At 40.7% G+C, this 23,423-nt stretch overlaps 1 protein-coding gene across 1 annotated transcript in view; it reads left to right on the top strand.

Moving 5' to 3' along the window:
• The first annotated feature begins 548 nt into the window (after window positions 1–548).
• Window positions 549–23,423, top strand: part of Nup93 (nucleoporin 93) — a 98,356-nt gene continuing 75,481 nt past the window's right edge. The window contains exons 1-2 of the mRNA XM_071604807.1: window positions 549–623; window positions 13,757–13,953. Coding sequence (XP_071460908.1) covers window positions 13,775–13,953 — 179 coding nt within the window. The 5' untranslated portion in view covers window positions 549–623; window positions 13,757–13,774. The remainder of the gene's footprint in view (window positions 624–13,756; window positions 13,954–23,423) is intronic.

Here is a 23,423-nt window from a genome sequence, read left to right on the forward strand (position 1 = left end):
AGCCTTCACTTTTGCTCCTCTGCTCGGAAAGCTCTGCAGTCAGTCATCTACAGGAGCGACCCTTCCTATCCTTCCCATTCCGGCGGGGCTGTCACCTCCTCAGAGGGGCCTTGCTTGGCCACCCAGTCTCCCAGCACTCTGCTTGTTTTCTTCATAGCTCTCCTTATAAACCGCAGTTACTTATTATATTTTGTTTCTCTCGCTGGAGACCTCCATGAGGGCCGTGGACGCGACTGTGTCCCCAGGGCCTAGAACAGGGCATGACCCTTCAATGGTACTCAATAAAATAAGGGGTAATAAATCTCTTATGCCCCGGGAACTGTAGATCTCTCCCTCCAAGCAGAGCCAACTCCCACCACGTGGGCACGCCTCCGGCGTGCCGGAGTGACACCTCGGCCGGGCCCCGCCCCCGTCCAGCCCCGGCCCCGCCCCATCCCCGCCCCGGCCCCGCCCATGTCCTTGTCCTCCGCCGCTGGTCTCCATAAAGTTCATTCGGCGGCGCGCCGCGCGGGGCCTTCTGGGAGCGGCCGCGCCGGCCAATCAGGAAGTGCGGGCGGGCGGCGCGAGTAGCGGCGGCTGCGTTCCCCGGCCGGACCCGGACGGCAAGGAAGGCTGTAGTGCTACTAGGTAAGCGTGTCGCTGCGGCGGCTTTGGGACTGGGACTTGTCCTTGGACGCCGGACCCCGAGGTTGGGCGGAGCTCTGCCCCCACGCTGGGAGCCTTGCCGCTCACACTTGGCCTCACGGCAGTCGGGCACGCCGGAGCCGGCGACCACACCTTGTCCAACCGCCCCATCCAGGCGCGGGGCTGCCGTGTGGCCGCCCTGTTTCAGCACCCAGGGCCTCGGCCCCAGGACCCCTCCTTCCCCTCGTAGGCTCTGCCGCGGCGCGCCACACCTCCGCCACGTTCCGCGCCAGCCCGCCGGGCTCCAAACCTTGGTGAAGGGCCTGAGTACCCACTGACCACGCCCTGCCAGCTCGCGTGCCCCACTCCCTGTCCCACACCTTGTACGCGAGCCGTTGCCTTCCGAGGGAAGGGGTGGGGGGAGACCACCCCATGAGCTTCTGTCAACCTTGGTTTGTCTCCAAGGGGTTGCTAATGATTGGAACCTGGAGGTGGCTCACCTTTCGTTGGGCTCGCTGCATCCTTATCTTCTGCAAGGGCGATGCCAAGTATAATGGATCTGTTCTTAAAAAATCACAGGGCTGACTCCATGGGTCTTTGGCCAAAGTTTGGACGATCCGACGATTTGTCCCTCTGCTAGGGGAAGGAGATTGGCGGCGGCTTCTTCTTCTTCTTCTTCTTCTTTTTTTTTCCCCCTTTAAGATGTCTTTGAACGCAAGCAGAGGTCACCTTTCATCTTCTGTCTGGGGAGTGAGGGAGGGTATCCTCAGGCTTGAAGCTTTTTTTTCTTTCTTTCAACTCTTCTCCAGTGTGCATTTGTATTTTCCACATTTTCATTTTTCACTCATGTTGATATTATCCTGCTTTAACATAGACTAGCTAGCATCTTTATGTCTCCAGCTTAGGCTTCTGCTTGACCTTCACCTTGCTGCCTATTTAATGTCTCCACTAAGATGGATGATAGTCGACTCAAACTGAGCGTAGAGCTAGCAAGCTTCTCACCATCTCCTTCTCTAAAAGACTACTCATGCCATTTTTTTTTTCTTATGCCAGTAATGGAAAAAAAGGATGGCCTTTGTGTCATCTTAGCTGCTCTCTCTTTCTCATTTCACAGCTACTGCGGACAGCCCTGCTCCATCATCACCACCTCTCACCTGGATTATTGAAATAGCTTTCCATTTGGTCTTATTACTTCTGCCCTGGTTCCTGTTTTCAGCATAGCACAAAGTGATCCTTTTTAAAACATAGGCCATCAAATCATATTCCCTCCTTACTTAATAAACCCTCCATTGAGTCCCATTTCAATAATAATAGACAGACTTCTTACAGTGAGCTGTTCAGCTTTATATAATCTGATCCAATGTTGCTTTTCAAGTCTCAAATTCTGCTGCCCTCCCCTTTTACTGACATGCTTTGGCCTCAGGGCCCTTTACTTGCAGTTTAGTATCCATGTGGCTTACCCTCCCACTTTCAGGTCTTCACTAAGGACTTAATAACTGGGGCTTTCCTCACTTCTTGTCGTCTTCCTTCATTGCTTTAGTTATTCTTGGCACTTGTATTTTGCTTATTTATCTTGTGTATAGTTTGTCTTCCCCCTCTAAAATATGAGTGTGGGGAGGTTTATGTTTTATTCCAGGATGTGTGCCTAGCACCAAGGCTTGACACACAATAATATAGTTGATAAATAAGAAATAAATCAATGTTCCAAGTTGTAGGTTTGGAGATACAGTGGTGAATGAGACAATTCTGCTGTCATTGGACTGATGTTCCTGTGGAGTACACCACAGCAGTAAACATACACATATAAAATGTGGTCCCTGGGCTGTTTTACTAAAGGAGAACTGATTGAAATAAGAGAGTGAGTCCTGGGGATATCTGGGAGCATTTCTGGCAAGGGCAAAGACTTGATAAAGAAAATAAGTTTATTTAGTTTTAGAGGCAAAGTCCAAGGTTAGCTTGCCCCATCAATTTGGAACTCATGGCCTATGGCATGGTGGTGGAACCCCATTTTTCCATTTCACAGATGAGGCTTGTGGAGAGTAATTAGTTTGTCCAAAGTCACTCAATTAATGAGTGGACTTGCTGGCTGAATCTTAGGGGTGCAATGGAAGGTTGGGAGAAATAGCATGGGCAAGGATACAAAGCAGTGCCTGTACAGGGATGGTCAGGGACAGAAGAAATCAGATGACTATGTATAGGGTTTATCCTGAGAGTTTAGAAAGTCAAAAGCAGTCTCATCTGAAACCCCTGTGACAGGGAGCCAGCCAGGGCTTTTTAGCAGGAAAATGATGTTGGAAAGGTTGAGGTGGCCACAGAGAGCAGGATGATGTGCACTGGGAGAGGTTAGAATGGGGGCCTACATGTTCTAGCATCTCAACAAATACTGGGGTTTAAAGGAAAAGACATCTGGCTAAGTGATGAGGGGGATAGAAGCAACAGAACATTCCCAGGACGTAAGTACCTTTGCCAGATAATGAGTTTGGATTGTAAGTTTGGAGAATTAGGAATGTTTTCTTAATCTACAGAATTTGATTTCAGAGTTTTTGTTAGGGAGTAGCAAGAGTGTAGATAATGAGGATCCTGCCTGCTTGCTTTCATTTATCTATGTGTGTTTGGTTTCTGAGCCCGGAGAGGGAGGGACATTTTATAAGAGTACAGTCTGAGTTATGCTCAGATGCAAAGGAGAAGGGTGAATAAGAATCAGAAGGTGCTGGGTCCAGAGTTGAGAAGAGGGGAAGGGTAGCCAGGGGTAGTGGTGGTTGTGGACAGATACTTGCATGGTGAGATGTGGGATGTGTGTGTATGTGTATAAAGGAGCGAGGGACAGAGATAGACAGAGATACAGACAAATATAATTGAGAGGAAATGCACAGGTGGTGCCTGGAAACTTCAGGTTGGAATTGGAGTGCAAGGGTGCAGGTGTGGAGGTGACAGTTATTGCCATTGAGGATTCAGGGACAGTGGTAATGTAAGTACTCTGAAGTTGGGAATTTTGAACAGTCCCAAAATGGACAAATTATTAGGAATTATATTAGGTCATGTATATAATTGAAAAGAATTCAGACTAACAGGTATAAAATGAAAAGTAAAAATCTCTCAGCTTTAACTTGTGGTGATAATGCTAATTGTTTTCTTTTATGTTAATAATGTTTCTTGCTTTTCCTCCTAAAAACTGTTAACAGATCTTAATGGTATGGCTCCATGATTTCTTTGCGTATTCACTCTTGTGACCATTGTTGACATTGAGAACATTTCCAGTACTCAAAGCACCTTTGTCAGCTAAGGTACCATACTGTAGATTGAGTGGCTTAAACAGCAGAAAAATTATTTTCTCACAGTTTTGGAGGTTGGAGGTCTGTGCATGGTTGGATTCTGGTGAGTTCTCTTCTTGGCTTGTAGATGACTGTCACCTTATTTTCCTTACGTGGCTTTTCCTTGTTCCTGTGTGTGGGGAGGCAGGCTCTCTGGTGTCTCCCCTTTCTAGATAAGGACAGTAATTGCATTCTGAGGACCCCACCCTGATCACCTTACCTAAATCTCATTCCCTCCCAAAGGCATCTTCTCCAAGAACCATCCCACTTGGGGTTAGGGCTTCAAAAGGATTTTGAGGAGAACAGTTGAGTCCATATTATCTAGAGAGTTCTGTTATGCTTTCTTCCAGTAAGCATTTCTGCATGCCCCTAAGGATAACTTGTGTTCTGATTTCTAGCACCATTCCTGTTTTTAAGATCCATATGAATAGAATCATATTATGTTCTATTTTTGTGTTTGGCTTCTTTAGTTCTCCACTATGTCTGTGAAACTTATCTGTTGACCCATGGAGCTGTAGTTTGATCTTTTCCATTGCTATGTGGTACCCAGGGTGTGCATATAACACCATAAAAAACTCAGATGGGATAATTCTATGAGGGGGAGGGACCTAGGCTTTTATTAGAACCTGATAAAAGGTTTAGTGCTTTTCTCATTAAAAAATGCATATATTTCCAGGGTTTCCTAGTGCTTCTAATCTGGGTGTCTTGGCCTTTAGGACAAGAAGCCTTTGGTTTACAGCAGATATTCTCAAGCTGGGAACTATTGATATTTAGGGCTAAATATTTCTTTGTTGAAGGCTGTGCTGTGTGTTAAAGATGTTTACCAGAATCTCTGGCCTCTTAACTAGATGCCTAAAGTTGTGACAACCAAAAATGTCTCCAGATATTTCCAAATGTCCCTTGTGGGGTGGTTATCCCCAGTGGAGAATCACTGGTTTAGAGAGATCCAGGGCCAAAGGCCTTTTGGGGCAAACTTGATGATCTGATTCTTCATTGCCGGTTGTTAGATGGAGCCGGTGTCATTTCTAAGGTTCTGTGTGTAGATAATTTCTGTTACCTGAAAATGAGGCTGTTCCTTCTGAGGAAGCATAAAGTAAGTTTAAAGACTTCATAAAGTATCCCACTTTATGACTTTTCATGGTGAGCAGACCTTTGGAAATTACCTGAGACAACCCCATCATCTTACCAGTGAGGAAACAGGTTCAGGGAGGATCCATTCCCAGGGTCAGGGAGTGATGTGAGGTGGAGCCAGGCTGGAGTCCATAGTTCTTACTTTCCAGATCAGCCTTCTCCTGGCTTGGACAAGGAGTTTATCAGAAGGTTTCTTATGTGGATTGTTTATGTTTCTACCTGCTACCAGGTTACTTTTCTTTATTCGCTGAAGATCAGTCAATACAAGTGATATTTTATGTATCAGGAAAACCTGCACTTTTCTTACTGCTAACACTGAGTCATTCAGGACATTATTGTTACTAAATTACCTAAGTTTTTCTTTTCTGTCTAGGTTAATTTATATTAGTTCTTTGTTTTGTCTAGAAGTCTGTCTTCTGAATTATAATGAAGTCTACTGTCTTTTTATCTTATGGGACTATAAAGAATTATTCAACAACTTTTTTTTTTCCGTACTGGGGATTGAACCCAAGGATGCTTTGCCATTGAGTTACACCCCTAGCCCTTTTTTTTTTTTTTTTTTTTATTTAGAGACAGAGTCTCACTAAATTGCCGAGGATCTCCCTAAGTTGCTGAAGCTGTCCTTGAACTTGTGGCCCTCCTGCCTCAGCCTCCCGAGTCATTGGAATTACAGGCCTGCGCCATGGTCTCTGGCCAACAACAACTTTTTTATTCTATTACTCTTTTATTCTTTTTCCATGGGCTCCTGGAAAAGTAATATCTATTAAGATGTGTTTTCTTTTGGTGGTTGTTATAATTGACAGCCTTTAGGTACAGTAAAAAGTGGACTAATGTCTTCTAACCATAAAGAAGAGAGACAGTCAGAACCAGTACAGATTGAGTACCCCTGGCCCCTAACCCCTAATCCAAAATACTTCAAGATCAAACTTACTGAACAGGGGCTGGGGTTGTGGCTCAGTGGTAGAGTGCTTGCCTAGCATGTGTGAGGCACTGGGTTTGATTTTCAGCACTATGTATAAATAAATAAAAGTCCACTGACAATTAAAAAATATTAAAAAAACCACAAAAGTTTACTGAGCAAAAACCTGATGCCACAGAAGAAAATTCCACACCATGAAACTTTGTTTTGTGCCCAGAATTATTAAAAATATTGTATAAAATTGCTTTCAGCCTCTTTTTGTTTTAAAGTATGTTTTGTTGACAGACCTTTATTCATTTATTTATATTCAGTGCCAAGAATTGAACCCAGTGCCTCACACATGCAAGGGACGCGCTCTCCCACTGAGCCGCTACTCCAACCCTCCTTCAGCCTCTTTTTATGAACATGAAACGTAAATGAATTTGTGTCTGGATTTATATATATCATATATCTCATTGTACATATGCAAATATTCCAAAATCTGAAGGGGAAAAAAAAATCCCAAATCTGAAATACTTCTAGCCCTAAGCTTTTTTTTTTGGCCAACCCCTGTTAGGCTGTCTGAGCTGAACCTGATACATAGATCCTGGTTCAGTGCTTACTACCCATACATCCTGGCAAAATTACCCTTACTAGAACAGGTAGTAAAAATACTTAAAAAGATTAAAGGTGTGATATATGCTTTTCTTCTTCCCTCCTTAAAGTGTTTATTTGAAGAGTATATTTGAGGAAGATATCTATTCTGTATATGATGAAATCTGTCCTGTATATGTGCTTTTGACTTAATACACAGGATGTTAGAAGGAACTCATGTTCTTTTCAAGTATAGTGCAACTAGAACCCACATGAATATATTTTTCTCCTTTATCACCCACAATCCAAACAGCCCAGTGTCCAAGAAATACAAAGGGCCGAGATAGGTAAATGAGGAAAGACAGGGTCATCCATCTTTCTTTGGTGTTAAAGGAATCTCTCTTGAAGCAATGACTTGCAAGGGGAGCTATGCCAACTACTTTCCCTGCATAATTTCAATATGAATGGTTCCCCACTTACCATGGTTTGATGATTTTTCAACTTTACAATGGTGTGAAATCAATATACATTCAATAAAAATCACACTGTAAATTTTGATTTTTTTTTTTTTTTTTTTCCAAGCTACCAATATGACATAGTATATTCTGTTGAGATGCTGGGCAGTGGCAGAGCCAAACTCTCAGTCATACAGTCATAAGAGGAAATAGCAGATTCCACGTGTACTGTGTTGCTAGGCCATGATGTTCATTCAGTAGGTTAAGTGTATGAAATGCATTTTTGACTTATGATATTTTCAACTTACCACAGGCTTATTGAACATGATTCCATTGTAAATTGAGGAGCATCATATAATCAAATAATACTTATTACCACTAATTGAAGAGCTCTAATTTTACTATATCCCCAAATATTGCCCTTTTTCACTACAAAGATCCTGCAACTACCAAAAGCAGTTAGGTCTACTATACTTTTTTTTGATGTTGTCAAATGGAGAGAGTTCATTTTTAGAAGTAATAGCCAATATTGCTAGTTATACATTTTTTTCTTCAAAATCTGAAACCAATAGTGTTTTTCCTATTTAGGATTATTTTAAATTTTTAACGGATAATAAAATAAGTTTAAAAAATACTTTAAACAGAATGGGTAAGTAGAAGACTGGACTTTGAGCCCAAATCACTGGTTCAAATCCAGACTCTTCACTTACTAGCAGAACAAAAGGTGGATCAGTTTATCTCTGAGATAAAATCCAAATCTCTCCAACTCCTTCAAGGGGTTGCTATACACAAACTGTTTTATAAAAACTGCTGATTTATACCAATGTAAAGTGCTGTTTTAGTTTTTTTCCAAAGTTGCCAACTTGGCAACATTTTGTCATTTAATTATAAACATCCCTGGCTTCAAAAAATCTCCTAGTAAATATTTGACATTAAATTATAACTTAATCAAAACTTTATATCATTAAGAACTTTTGGAAGACAGATTTTTTTTTTTTTTTTTTTTTTTTTTAATGTGTATCTATCATCCACTACAAACATGGCTTTTTGTTTTGTTTCATTACTGGGTATTGAACCCAGGGTGTTCTGTTATTGAGCTACTTCCCCAGTCCTTTATAGTTTTGAGATAGGGTCTCAAAATTGCTAAGTCTGACCTTGAACTTGGAATCCTTCTGCTAAGCCAAATAAACTAAGCAGGATTTTTTTAAAAAGTATTTTTTATTTTGTTTATCTATCTTTAGGTGGTGCTGAGGATCGAACCCAGTGCCTCACATGTGCAAGACAAGTGCTCTGCCACTGAGCCACAACTGTTAGGTGCAGAACAGGCTGAACTATGTTATCTGCAGGGCAGAACAAATGTTAGCTGCAGGATGGCCCACGAACTCAAACCTCCCTCTGTCTGGTCCTTTATCACCTGTTTGCGTCAAAGCTGAACATTCAACCCCCACTCAAGGCTGAACACTCAACTCCGCCTTGTGCCAACAAGGCAGCTTACAGACCCAGAGGCCCCCGTTAGATTTGGGCTATAAAAACTCCCCCTGCTGGGCCCCTTGCTCTCTTGCTCTCTTGTTCTCTTGCTCTGTCTCTCTCTCTTGATCTCTCTGTCTCCCTTGCGCGCATGCTCTCTGCTGTCTCTCTCTTTCTCTTTTCTCCTCTGTTGCACTGCTGCAAAAAGATCTCTTGGTCGCTCCAAGTGTTGTGGTCACTTTCCTTTCAACAACCCCAGCCCTAAGCAGGATTTTTATACTTTTAAGGTATAAAAAACCAGTGGGTCGTTGGCCTTTATTTTAGGAGGGGCTTTTTTTTTTTTTTTTAACCAAAGGAGGAGGCAGGGGGATGGAGGTGGGGGAACAGGAGGAGAGAAAAATAAAAGAATCCAAAGAAGGATATTTTATGATGTGTTCAAAGTACATGAAATTCAAATTTTAACATCCATGATTAAATTTTTATTAGAAGACATACATTTATTTATTTTTACATATTTTTTTACATACTCTCTATGGCTGCTTTCAGGCTACAATGGCAGAGTTGAGTAGTTGTGACAGAGATGGCCCACAAAACCTAAAATAGCCACTATTTGCCCTAGGAGACTAGAAACTTGGCAAGAGTTGGTTGACAGGTCTAGTATGGGTAGCTGAGGCCTTTCATATGCCTCTTTGTCCCTGTCAGCTTTGAGGTTCTGAAGGCTCCACTGTTCTGGAGTATGTTCTAGAAGTAGCATTAGCCTGGGTAAGAGAACTCTAGTGTAATGGTTATTTCTGGGATGATTCAGTGGTCTTTAGAGAACTCAGTCGTTCCCCAGCATGAGAGTCCACAAGCCCTGGGTAAATGTAAAGAGGTAGTCTACTGTGGCTGATGTTTTAAAATAAACTGATAATCGCAGAAAACAGATTCCATAGACATTTTAATATAGTAAGCATGTATAGCATTAGAGACTGAGATTCAGATCACTTGCAAAATCCTGAAAGGGCTGCTGTTTTAGAATACTGATTTTAAATGGTTTAAAAGAACTTAGCAGTTTGAGTATTTAAGAATCTATTCTTTTCTGGCTTGATTAAATATTTAACATGGTTATATCGAGGATGTAGAAATGATCAGGTTTTTCACAATTAAGACTCACTTGTTAACAGAAATGAACTGTGGAGCTGGGATTGTGGCTCAGCTATAGAATGCTCGCCTAGCGGACCCAGGTTCGATTCTCAGCACCACATAAAAATAAAGGCATTGTGTTGTGTCCATCTACACCTAAAAAAAAAAAAAAAAGTGAACTGCAATTATTTGATGCATTTTTGCTCTGCTTTTATAATTTAGTTTGTTTCACCTTATATGCTGTTTGGGAATCCCACCCCCCATTAAGAATGTTGATGTGCCCCCAGAATGAATGTTTTTTGGACATTGAGTGACAGATTACAGCAGACAAATGTGAAGAGATGGGAGTCTGGCCACTGCTTGCTTTAGTTCTGGGTGGGAACTGTCTCTCTAAAGCTGTGGACTTTAATTTTTTCTTTAATTTCCTCAGCATCCTGTAGGTGTGGGGAAGAGATCTAGATCTTGGGAACTTTCTACTAGGAACTTTCCTTATTTTTAGCAGAGTAGCATGCCCTACTGCAGTCTCTGAAAACCAGTGGGTCATTGTCCTTTGTTTTAGGAGGGGCTTTTTTTTACTGAAGTATGCTGCATGATCAGAAAAGCACACAGATCATGAGTCTAGGTTGATGAATTTTAAGTGAACACACTGTTAACTAGCACTCAGAAAACCTGATTTTCAGCCCCACCCCAAGGGTAACCAATCCATCTTCTAAGAGCAGTGATAAATTTGCCTTCCTTTTAAAGTTCTCAGTGTCTTGGATGGTTGGCAGTTTGATTCTCTGGACTGTACCTTCTGTGATGCTCTGCAAAGCACCTTTCAGAGTTGCCAAAGGCCTCTCCTAATTGCACAAAGGCTTAGTCATTGTTGGTCTATAAGAGTCCTAGTGCTGTGAGCCTGTCCTTGCTGACCCTTCCATGTCCAGACCCCGCTTTGCTGCAGTTTTAGATCCCACTTCTGTGATATAAATATATATATAATATAAATATATATTTAGATATATATTTAGATATATTTAGTTGTAGATGGACACAATATCTTTATTTTATTTATTTATTTTTTATGTGGTGCTGAGGATCGAACCCAGTGCCTCACACATGCAATGCAAGCGAGCGCTCTACCACTGAACCACAACCCCAGCCCCACCCACTTCTGTGAGTTCTTACTGTGGCTTCTTCCTGGCTCCCTTCTCCATAGCTCTCCAGATTTTCCAACACAAAGCTTGGATTTTGGATTTTTTTCTCCCCTGGATCATTTGGACAATGCTAGGAAGTCTTCCCCCCACCCCCCTGCCTTGGGTTAGAATTGATTTAATGGCTTAATCTTTATTTTATGGCTAAATTGATATATATTTTGTGGAGGGGATAAAAATTATAAGTTTATGAAATCATTAATTGAAAACATTTTAATGAAATGGGATGATGACTACATCAAAGTATAGATATGAAAATTCAGTAAAACTTTTAATTTCTTCTGTTTTGAGTTATAATGCAGGACAGATCCAGTTTTTTCCCAACTGTGGTGTTATAATCCAAGTGTGATGATACACATCTATAATCTCAGCTATTCAGGAAGCTGACAGGAGACTCCTAAGTTCAAGGCCAGTTTCAGCAACTTACCCTGTCTCAAAATACAAAGGTCTGGGTATATGGCTCAGTGGTAAAGCGCCCCTGGGTTTGAGCTGTAATACCAAAAAAGCCCAAATAAAAAACAAAACAAACAAAAAAACCCCAACAAACAAAACTGTGATATTAAATATATCTCTTTCTTTCCTCCCAAGCAGATGTGGGATATACTCAATTTTCTTTGTATTCCTAACCTGAGACATGTAGAAAATTCTTTCTACATCTACCTATTTATTCTTTTGGTTTGGAGTTCTGCTCACCTGAAACTTGGCTATTCTAAAATACTACTGACTTTCATCTGGATATTTAGAGGGAAAGCACTTGTCTAAACCAAATGTGATCTGAATTCATGCCACTTATACTATTAGTGCCTTATGCTCTGCAGCCCCATAAATGTTAAGTATCAGTTGGTAGTTAGAAGGGAATGTTTTTGCTCAGGTCTCTGTGTGCCAGTGGATGCTGATTTGGCAGGGGAGGGCAGGAAGCCTTTGAGAAGGACAGATTTCCAACAAGTAGAGGAGTAAAAGCTCTCCAACTCATTTGACAAATGAGCACCAGGCATTGGTGCCAGACACTGTTCGAGGAGCTTGGGGTACATCAGTGGCCAAAACTCTGTCTTTGTGCAGTTTATCTTCTAGTGAAGGTGATAGTAAGGGAGATGGGGAAGGGCTGGCCTGGGGTTTAGTTGCATTTTTAAATAGAATATTCTGAGTTGGCTTCAAAGGCAAGGTGACACCTGAGCTGAAACAAGGAATCAGCCATGAGTTAACAGGAAGAGGCTTTAGGTTAGAATGTGCTTGATCCATGGAGACCAGCAGGGAAGCCCCAGTGTGGCCAGAGTGCTGACAAGGAGTGGCACTGGAGCTGGAGATGAATATGGGTAGTAAGGGGAACTGGGGCCCCATCCGCTGCACTCTGTTTTGTTTATGAGGTTTAAGCAGAGGAGGGGTATCATCTGACTGAATTTAAAAGGATCACTGGTTGTTAGGTTGGGAATACATTGTGGGAGGCAAGGTCTGAAGAATACCTTCCTATCTACCATCCCCATTCTCCCACAGGCAGAAATGGCCTGTTACAGCCTGATTGTGTTGGGTCAAAAAAAACATTTTCTAGAAACTTTGGCTTAAAAGTGATGGTGTTTTTTATTTTTTTTTTTTAATAAAGATTAAAGTCAGCTTGAAACTTCATAACCAAAGTGTTTTCATGTTTACTCCAGCTAAGCTATTTTTGCTCTAACCTCTTGCCCTTGCATTTAAAGTTAATGTCCTTTAATGCTCATTTTAAAAAGTCCTTATCTTCCTGCTGTGGATTTATGGCGGTAATGGTGCCCTTTTAACATTAACCTGTACTTCATAGCTGAGATATAATTATGTATTATATTAACATTATAACTATAATGCTAGATCAGTAAGATTTCATATATGCAATAGAAGCCAGGGATTTAAAACAAAGAAAGGAAGAATAAGCAACAAGAGCTACTGTTTAAAGGAATTTCTTCTCCCTTTAAAGAATGATGATGATACATTTTATCTTGTATTGACTCAAATGGTGGTAGGAGTTAGAAACATTTTTTTGGACAGGGAGAATGTTTTTATACTGGACCATCTTATAGAAATATGGTATGGTATATTTAAGAATCATAAATGTATATAGGAACACTATTCATAGGGCTTTTCTCTAACATTTTGGAGAAACAGCTGGTCTTGCTAATCAGGTTCAGTCTAACAGCTAGCTGCTATTTATATTAGCAGAATTATTAGTAATATCTGTATTTTTAAGAGTAGGTATAGTAACAATTAAGTCTAATGTCCTGAAGGTCATACATAATGAATGGACACTGCCCTTAGTGATCTTGTAAGCTAAAGAACATGTGAATGGAGACCTGGGCAGGAGTAAAAAAGAAAGTCTTTGTGTTATTGATGATACAGTTGTGTTAGAATAAATGGGGGTGGGGTTGGTCAGAAGAAGACCTGCATTCTGATTCAGTTCAATCAAATCATAGCAGAGTATTCTGGGCATGTAACTAAGCTTCCACGGACTGTAGTTGCTTCTGTCTCCTCGGGAGCCTCATGGGGTCATTGTGAGGATTCTGTGAGGTAAGACCCTATACACTGTGTGGCACCCTTTGGTATTTTTCTGAGACCATCGGAGGAGGAGGAGGTGGTGGTGGTGTGGAGTACTTGTTCTTTGATTCTCCTGGAGGGGGCTTCCATTTCTGTCTTCTGTAGGTTTGTAGAAGGAGGCTGGGATTCTGGTCTGCAGCTTAATATCTTTGCATTTGTTCTGGTGGCAGAAATCAGTCTTGGGGCTGTCAATATGCACAGAACTGATCTGTTACTTCACAGCCTGATTCATTTTCTGTGTCAGGCCTGTTCTTGGGCTATGTTCAGGAACAAATCCTGCTTGTTGATGAGCTGTCTCCTTTTCTGTTTACAAAAAGTCCTAGTGTTTCATTAAGCTGGTAACAGACTCAGGCAATATTTGAAGTCTATCTTTCCCTTGATTTAGGTCTTTTCTTCTTTCTCCCCCACCTAGGATCTGTGTTTCCAATGGATACTGAGGGGTTTGGTGAGCTCCTTCAGCAAGCTGAACAGCTTGCTGCTGAGACTGAGGGCATCTCCGAGCTTCCCCATGTGGAACGGAACTTACAGGAGATCCAGCAAGCAGGCGAGCGCCTGCGTTCCCGTACCCTCACACGCACGTCCCAGGAGACAGCAGATGTCAAGGCGTGAGTACTGGTGGGGAGGCAGCGCTGGTTCTGAGTGGTTTCCGGGGCAGGACCCATTTCTTCTTTCTTGCCTTGAATTTGGATGCAGTCTGTGAATGACAGTCACAAGCCATATTCTCAGGAACTGAAGAGAGGTTTTGTAAACAGGTTGGCAGCCTTTGACTCCCTGCCTGTCTCGGGTTCTCCTGCCTGTCTGCCTGACCAAGCTCTGAGCCCATATCACAGGCAGAGATGATGGGGTGGGAAGGGACTGAAAGAGCTCTGTCATGCAGAAACTGGTCACTGTTGTTCCTGTTTGGGCTTGCCGACTCAAGAGTCCTAAGTGGCCTGTAATGTGTTAGTAGATGCAGATAAGTGGTACCTTCCAAGCTAGAAAGCCCTCAGCAATGAGCAGAATTTTTAAGGGTGTTTGGGAGAAATTGATGAGTACTCAGTGCTGAGAATCCATCTAAGTGGGGATGATTCTGTCTGCTTATTGTCAGTGACCCCAGAGGCTCCCTTTGAAAGGCCTTGAAATACAGTGCCTTCTAGCTGATTATAAAACAGCAAAGTGGGTGAGCCCTGAGAGACTGCTACTCGGGGAAAATGCTGAGTAACCAGGGCAGCAGCTACTGCTTATGCACTGCATCAGTTGGGTTGTTGATTCCTTACAGGTGTGTTTATAGTCTCCAGTGTGCCAAGCCTGGATCATATATGGGGCTACAACCATGAATTAGGAAGGCATGGTCCTTGCCCTCAAGGAGTTTATAATTTGAGGGGCAGACCAGAAAAAAACAAAACATTCTGCTTTTTGTAAGGAGTATGAAGTATGATTTATTGGTTACTTACTCTTTGTCAGAAACCTGATTTGACTTAAGATTTTGCCTGCACAGCCAGCATTAGTGCTGTGATCTCTGTCTAACAGTGGGACAACAACAAAGGCTCAGAGAGGGCAAGTAACTCTCAGATTCCTCACTTGGTGAGTGGTGAGACAATGCTCAAACCCAGAGCACACGTTCCTGTAGTCCTGATGGAAGGGCCATGGTAGGATGAAAGGCAGCTATTACCATGACTTTATATGGGTCCGGAAAATCACTGAGATTTCTGTGCAGGAAATATAGTAAATTTTCTGACATTGCCTTAGTTTTCATTTCTTTTTGGTGGTGGGGGACCAGGATTGAACTTAGGAGCACCCAACCACTGGGCCACATCTCCAGCCCTATTTTTTTGTATTTTTAGAGACAGGGTATCACTGAGTTGCTTAGTTCCTCACCGTTGCTAGGCTGGCTTTGAACTCGTGATTCTCTGGTCTCAACCTCCTGAGCTTCTGGGATTACAGACATGTTCCACCACTGCCTGGCCTTAGTCTTCATTTCTTGAATTTGAGGAAGACTAAGTGGTGGTGTTGATGCAGGGACATTCTGTTTTAGATACTTAATACCTGTTACAGGAGTGAGTGTGAGGCCTACATTATTTTTTGCAACTGATCTTGAGAACTGAATGTTTTGGCCAGCTGTGGTGCTGCATACCTGTAATCCTAGCAGTTTGGGAGGCTGCCTCAGGAGGATCCCAGGTTCAAAGCCAGCCTCAGCAATTTAGCAAGGCCCTAAGCAACTCAGCAAGACCCTTTCTCTAAATAAAATATAAAAAAGGGCTAGGGATGTGGCTCAGTGGTTAAGTGCCCCTGGGTTCAATCCTTTGTACCAAAACAAATAAACAAACAAACAAACAATCAAAAAAACAGAACTCAGTGTTTTGGCTGCAGTGTCAATAAGGATGTTGTGGAAATTTTTCAGTAGGCCTCTCCAGATTGTTATTTTTTAAAATACTAGTTGATTCTGGTTCTGTTGACATTTGTAAAAGCAAGTAAGAGGAACCCTGGCAGGATTTTTTTTTTTTTTAAACTATCTAGCCTTGGAGCAAAATGTAGCCAACTGTTCCCCCACACTGTTCTCCAAATTTCTAGCCAGCCTTTAGACATTTCTGCTAAGCTGCCCTCCCTACAGGCCCCTTACTGCTGCTCCTGGCTGCCTGCAGCTCCCCCCAGCCTTAAGCATGTAGGCTCTGCTGTGTGCAGAGATGCTGCTGGGGCACCAGGCCTGGGCTGCCAGCTGAGTTGCTATAGTTATAATTTAATTGCATCAGCTTTACAGCCTATTAAGAGCAAAAAAGGAAAATGTTTTCTTGGTAACAATTATCAGTCATACTCTTTTTTGTAAATTTCCATTCTTCTTCATCTCTTTCTACCTTAAATTCATTATTTTAGGGAGGAGGAAGTTGGAACATTGAAAGAATGTGTATAGGGTGGGGCAAGAGTTTAAAAAGAGACCAAAAGGCTGATGACTGTATTTTTCCATTTTCTTGATAAGCAGAGACAGAAAGTGTGATGCGAATATTTTAGTACATGATGAGGGCTGAAGAAAGAACAGAGTAGGAAAAAACAGTTTTAAATTAAAAATTTTGAAAGACAATTCTGTCTTTAAGATGTTAGTTTGGATTATAGATTTAAGACTGAATTGTTTTGTGCAGAATTCTTTTATTATACTTTGTTGGATTTTGCATTTTTGGGAAAGGATTTGATAGCTTTTTTTGCTTGTATGTGTTTGATCTTTTTGAATTATTCAAATTTTTTCCCACTTGAAGAAGAGTATACATAATATTTAAAGGTGTAAACCAGGGGTTTGCAAACTCTAGCACATGAGCCACATCCAGCCTATTAAAGTTTTATTGGAACACAGCCATGCTAATTTGTTTGTGTATTATTAACTGTGCTGCTTTTGTGCTGCAATAGTAGAGTTGAGTTGTTTTGACAGATTATATGGACTGCAAAGCCTGAAATATTCTTTTACAGAATAAGTTTAGTGACTCCTGGCGTAAATAATAAATTCGATGAATATCCAAGTGCATATTGCCCAGTTAAGATATATAATATTGGTATCTCTGAAGCCCTCTCTAATTGCTTACCAACCATTGCATCCCCCACTTTTCCTATCAGAGATGGCTTGCTGGATTTTTCCATTTAAATTCTAAAGCCAGACAACCTAGAGGTGTACAAGAAAAAACCAGCAGTCACTCTCTCCCTCTAACTTTATCTTCCAAGGTTACTAATGTTATTAATTTGCTTGTTCTTTTACAGTTTTTTCATGATTATATAAAGCATATGCAAACTTTTTTTGACCAAAGTTATATGGCAAATTATAACTTCACTTGTGATACTACTACTAAGCTTTCTTTTTAGGCACTTAGTATTTGTTGGGCACTGTGCCATGCACTTCATATGCATTATATAATTTCCTCCTAAACTCACCCTGTGAAATAAATAAAAAGGGTCAGATGGCAAATGGACAACAAGAATTCAAATTCATCTTGGTCAGTAAGAATCTTTTGACTTTTGCCATATGGCAAATTCCTGAAGGGTTTTTAGTTCCCAAAGGATAAGTATCCTCCTGACTGGTCTGCAAAGCCTGAGAGATTGGAAGGGCAGGGATTATTATTCATATTTAACAGAAAAAAATTAAAGCTTGCAAAAGTGATGTATGTAAGATTTTCAGTAGTAAATATTAAATGAGACGTGAACTCAGGCCTCCTGACTTTTTTTCCTGTATCCCATGTATACTGGGAATAGCTTTTGTCCTTTTGCTCTCCTAGGACTGAAGTGTTTGACTCTAGTTTCTATGATTTTCTGCTTATGGGGCTGTCTAGCTCATAGGAACGGGGCATGTGAAGGCAGGGAACTTCGGAATTTTCCATCCTTAAAAACTGAAAGTTTTGTAAAACCATCTTTACCGTAGATTTCCTATCTCTTTCATCAACATTTCCTTGTCCCCTTCCTTCTTTCTTGCCATCAGAGTTTCTGCATGTGTTGGGTATAAGCCATACAGCGCACATATGCCACCCATTTAGAGGACCATTCTTTCCTAATAATTCTAAGAGTGAATTTTTAAATTCTGAAGGTTTCAGCTTTACAGAAATGAATCAATCATTTGGGCACTGTACAGATGCATCCTCACATATCACTAGTGGAGGTAAAGTACTATGGGACAGAATTTAGAAATAGCTAGGAAAGTTGACCCAGTAATTTCATTTCTAGGGCTCTATCCCAAAGGTATACTGACAAAAATATGAAAGTTTTGTGCAGACAGATATTCATTGTAGCATTATTTGTAATAATAGTAAGAATCAGAAACAACTAAAATGTCCATCATTAGGGCACTGGTTGAATAAGTGGTATATCTATATACTGGAGTAGTTGGTCAGTAATACCAAGGAACATACACTACCGTGAGAAAATACACCACCATGGAGTGATTATAGGGCATATTATTAAGCAAAAACTGCAAGGTGGAACAAAGTATATAATAACTCTACCATTTATTTTGAAAAGCAGGTAAAAGATATCTGTGTTCATGGATCAGACAACTTAATATTAAGTTGTTAATATGCTTCAAAAAAATTTTTATTTTATTTTTTTTTGGTACCAGGGATTGAACCCAAGGGTGCTCAACCACTGAGCCACATCCCCAACTTTTTAATTTTTTTTTATTTTGAGGCATAGTCTTGCTTAGGGTCTTGCTAAGTTGCTGAGGCTGGCCTTGAATTTGTGATCTTCTTACCTCAGCCTCCTGAGCCACTGGGAGCCACTGGGATTCACAGGCGTGTACCACCATGTCTCAAATTTATCTACAGATTGAACAAAAACTCTTATCAGAATCTCAGTTCGCCCTTTTTTCAGAAATTGATAAGTTGCTCCTAAATGTAAGGGACCTATAATAGCCAAAACAATCTTTAAAAGGCAGAAGAACATTGGAAGACTCACACTTCCTATTCAGAACTTACTAGAGCCGGGTGGGTTGGCACATGCCTGTAATCCCAGGACTCCGATGACTGAGGCAAGGGGATTGTAAATTCAAAATCAGCCTCATCAATTTAGCCAGGCCCTAAGCAAGAGACCTGTCTTAGAGAGACCCTGTCTCAAAATAAAGATATAAAGGGGCTGTGTCTGTGGCTCAGGCTGTGGCTCAGTGGCAGAGCGCTTGCTTAGCACATGTGAGTCACTGGGTTTGATCCTTAGCACCATATACAAAAATAAGTAAATAAAATAAAGGCATGCTACCCATCTACAACTACAAAAAAATGATTTTAAAAAAACATAAAAAGGGGCTGGGGATGTGGCTCAAGCCGTAGTGCGCTCGCCTGGCATGCGTGCGGCCCAGGTTCGATCCTCAGCACCACAAACAAAGATGCTGTGTTCGCTGATAACTAGAAAAAAAAAAAAAAAAAAAAAACATAAAAAGGGCTGGGGATGTGGTTCAGCAGTTCAGCACCTCTGGGTTCAATCTCTAGTACCGAAACAAAACAAAAAACCCCCAACAACCCCCCCCCCCAATCTGTAAAAACCTTACTAGAAAGCCATGGTAATCAAGATTATATGATGCTGTCATAAAGATGTGAATCTGACATGTAGATTGATGGAACAGAATTATGAGTCCAGAAATTAGTCCATGTGTCTGTGATTAACTGATTTTCAATAAGGGTACCAGGACCATTCAGAGTTGAAAGATATGTTTTTAACTAATGGTGCTGGGACAACTAGATCAATTGAACTTCATCAAAATTAAAAACTTGTGTGATTCAAAGGACACTCTAAAGAAAGTTAAAAAAAAAAAAGCCAGGCCTGTTGGCATATGCCTGTGATCCCAGTAGCTTAGGAGGTTGAGACAGGAGGATCGGGAGTTCAAAGCCAGCCTCAGTAAAAGTGAAGAGGTAAGCAACTCAGTGAGACCCTGTCTGTAAATAAAATACAAAAATAGGGCTGGGGATGGGCTCAGTGGTAGAATGCCCCTGAGTTCACTCCCCAGTGCCAAAAAGAAAGTAAAAGAAAAATCTACAGAATGAGAAAATATTTGCAAATTATGTATCTGGTACAAGACTTGTATCCAGAATGTGTTTTAAAAAAAATATATATATATATATATATATATATATATAGTTGTTGTAGGTGGACAGAATGCCTTTATTTTTATGTGGTGCTGAGGATCAAACCCAGTGCCTTATGTGTGTTAGGTGAGCGCTATACCATTGAGCCCCAGCCCCAGAATGTGTTTTTAAAAAACTCTTAGAATTGATTAACAGAAGACAAACAACCTGACTTTAAAATTGGCAAAAAGATCTTTTTTTTTTTTTTAAAGAGAGAGAGATGAGATGAAAGAGAGAGAGAATTTTTTAATATTTATTTTTTTAGTTTTCGGGGGACACAACATCTTTGTTTGTATGTGGTGCTGAGGATCGAACTGGGCCGCACACACGTCAGGCGAGCGTGCTACCGCTTGAGCCACATCCCCAGCCCCAGGCAAAAAGATCTTTATCCAGTATGGCAAATGAAAAAATGCTCAACATCATTAGCCATTAGGGAAATGTAAGTCAAAATACAGTGAAGTATCACCTCATACCTACCAGAGTAGTTGTGATCAAAAAGATACAATAAGTGTTGACAAGATGTGGAAAAAATTGAAAGCCTCACATACTGTTGGTGGGAACATAAAATAGTTCAGCCTTGTTAGAAAACACATCATTAGTTCCTCAGAAGGGTAAATACAGGTGCCATGTGATCCAGCAGTTTCGTTCTTAGGTGTATACCCAAGAGATGAAAACATTTGTCCACACAAAAACTTGTTATATGAATGTTCATGGATGAATTTTCTAATAGCTAAAAAACGGAAGCAACCCAAAAGTCCTCCAACTGGTGAATGGATTCATAAAATGGACATGGCTATATGATGGGATGTAATAAAAAGGAATGAAATACTAATATATGGTCTAACGTAGATGAACCTTGAAAGTCTTACGCTAATTGAGAGAAACCAGCACAAAAGATTGCATATTGTATGAGTCTATTTATGTGCAGTGTCCAGAATAGGCAAATCTAGAGAGAGAGAAAAATAGTTTACGGGTTGCCAGGGGTGAGAGGATGCGGGAAAGTGAGAAGATGGGGGGAAGTGAGAAGTGATTACTAATGGGTAAAGGTTTTCTTTTTGGGTGAGAAAATGTTCTAAAGTTGACTGTGGTGATGGTTGTGCAAATCTGATTATACTTAAACACTGAATTATATACTTTCAATGGGTGGATTTTATAGTATGTGGATTTTATCTTTATAATCTGTTTTTAAAAAGCAGGTGATGCAAATGTACGTACATATTGCTAATAAAAATGAAGGAAAGTATTTAAAAGTATCAGGATTTGTTTTAATCAGGTATGATAAGGCACAGGGAAATGACTGTCGTGAAGGAAGTTTTTACTCACGGATCCCTAGAAACGGGTCAATACAGATCCACAGGGCCATACAGGAAGTCCTGGGATTGATCAGGAGAGGTGGCAGTCATGATTTTGAAAGATTTAGTCCTGATTATCATAATCCTGATGTTGAAATCCTGAGTGTCAAATTTCCAAAAGTGCATTCACGTGGGGGAAAGAAAAGGCTATATAAGAGGGGCAGAAAGCCAGGTTCTGGAGATGGGGTTGACCACGAAATACAGCAGCCATGAAACCTCAGTTTAAAAATTCATCCTCTGTCTGCATTGGCATTCTTATGAAGTTCCAGGAGCTTTTAATGAATTAAAGTTGCGTTGGCCTGAAGAAGCCAGCAGTTTTGGAATAGTTTGAAAATAATTAAGTGCATGGTAGGACAAGAGGATATTCATACAGTGGTGTTTCTTGTCCATCACTGTTGTTGTTTCTGCCAAACTTGTGGTCTGAGTGCAGAGAGAATGGACTTAACTTTTTTGTCTACCCCAACAACAAAGAAGCATGGCACAGAGGATAGGAAGACATAGTAGGGAATGATTATGTCAACACATATCAGATCATGGAAGAATTTAAAAAGAGCAGCATCACATGGAAAATGAATGTGAATTAATTCTTTAAGGGGAGCCATGTCCTAAAAGAAAAATAGCAGCTATCCATCTTGATGCAAAACTTCAAGATATAGTTAATGGGCTGGATATGTGGCTCAGCTGTCTGAGGCCCTGGGTTCCATCCCCAGCAGTATATATTCATTCATATTCTCTCTCTCTCTCTCTCTCTCTCTCTATATATATATATATATATACACACACACACACATATATATACATATATATATACACACACATATATATACACATATATATATATATATAATGTATGTATATATGTGTGTGTGTGTGTGTGTGTTATATGTAATATAAATATATATACTTTTTTTGGTAATGATCATGAAAGTTGGCCAGCAGTAATAGACTGTGAGAGAGTCTGGTGGTCCATTTTCAGAATACAGTATTTATCCTTAAATGTAAAATTACTGAGGGTATAAGAAAATCAGCTAAAGAGGAAATAGAACAACTGGTTCCCAGCAGATAACACCTGAGTGTGACAGATTCACAGCCCCTTGACAAACAGGAGGCGAGGGGGAAGGGGTCAACCTGACCAACAGAGATAAACTTCACATATGCACTTAATCCCAGAAAGGCCTTTCTAGCTACAAGAGGACTGAGGGAGGTGGGACTGACTGAAGGTATCTTTCTACCCCATAGTACTCAGCCAGTGAGGAACTGGGGGAGGAACTATCCTCACTAGGGATAGAATGCTGATTGTAAGTGATACTCTGGGGTTGCCTGCTCCTCCAGACACCTGATCTTGCAAGAATGTCATTAAAGTCTCACATTCTCTACCTTTTGTCCCAGTCCAATTCTTTGAGTTTGGACAGGTGAGCATGTTTCTCACATGAACTACCACCATGTAATTGCCCATAATCTATTTCTAGAATATGCTTTTTCATGTCAAATTGAATTTTTAATTTTCTTAAAATTTTCCTCCACACTTTTAAATCATCAGCATTCTTTTTTTTTTTTCAATTTACTGTGCTGTGTATTTCATTTCACATGATTTCCAATGCTGGAAGTATAAATTATGTGAGAACTTTTTAGAGAGTTCTCATTTGTTTCTTGACTTTTTTCTTACAAATTTGACTTCATGCAAGCATATTATCATCACATTGATTTTTATGTCTAAGCATTGTGCATATATGTAGAACCATTAAAACAGTGAATGAAGGAATGTCTTTTTCATACATCTGCATTTGTGAAGGATAAAATTTCTTAATTACTCAGCTCTTTGGACACTGATTTCTGATCAGTTTCATTAAAAGACTTAGGTTGTTTATCATGGCATTTCAAGATAACTGCAGGCAGAAAGCTGGGTACACACAATTACCAACCATAGTGATAAGTTTTTATGGATTTTGCTTCTTCTTTTTTTTTAAAAAAGAGTGAGAGAGAACTTTAATACTTATTTTCTAGTTTTCGGCGGACACAACATCCTTGTTTGTATGTGGTGCTGAGGCTCGAATCTGGGCCGCACACATGCCAGGCGAGCGCGCCACTGCTTGAGCCACATCCCCAGCCCTGGATTTTGCTTCTTGACCTGTTTCTTTTTCTTTTTTTAAATATGTATATATT

The sequence above is a fragment of the Marmota flaviventris genome, chromosome 18 (assembly GCF_047511675.1).
Source record: "Marmota flaviventris isolate mMarFla1 chromosome 18, mMarFla1.hap1, whole genome shotgun sequence".
Lineage (NCBI taxonomy): Eukaryota > Metazoa > Chordata > Mammalia > Rodentia > Sciuridae > Marmota > Marmota flaviventris.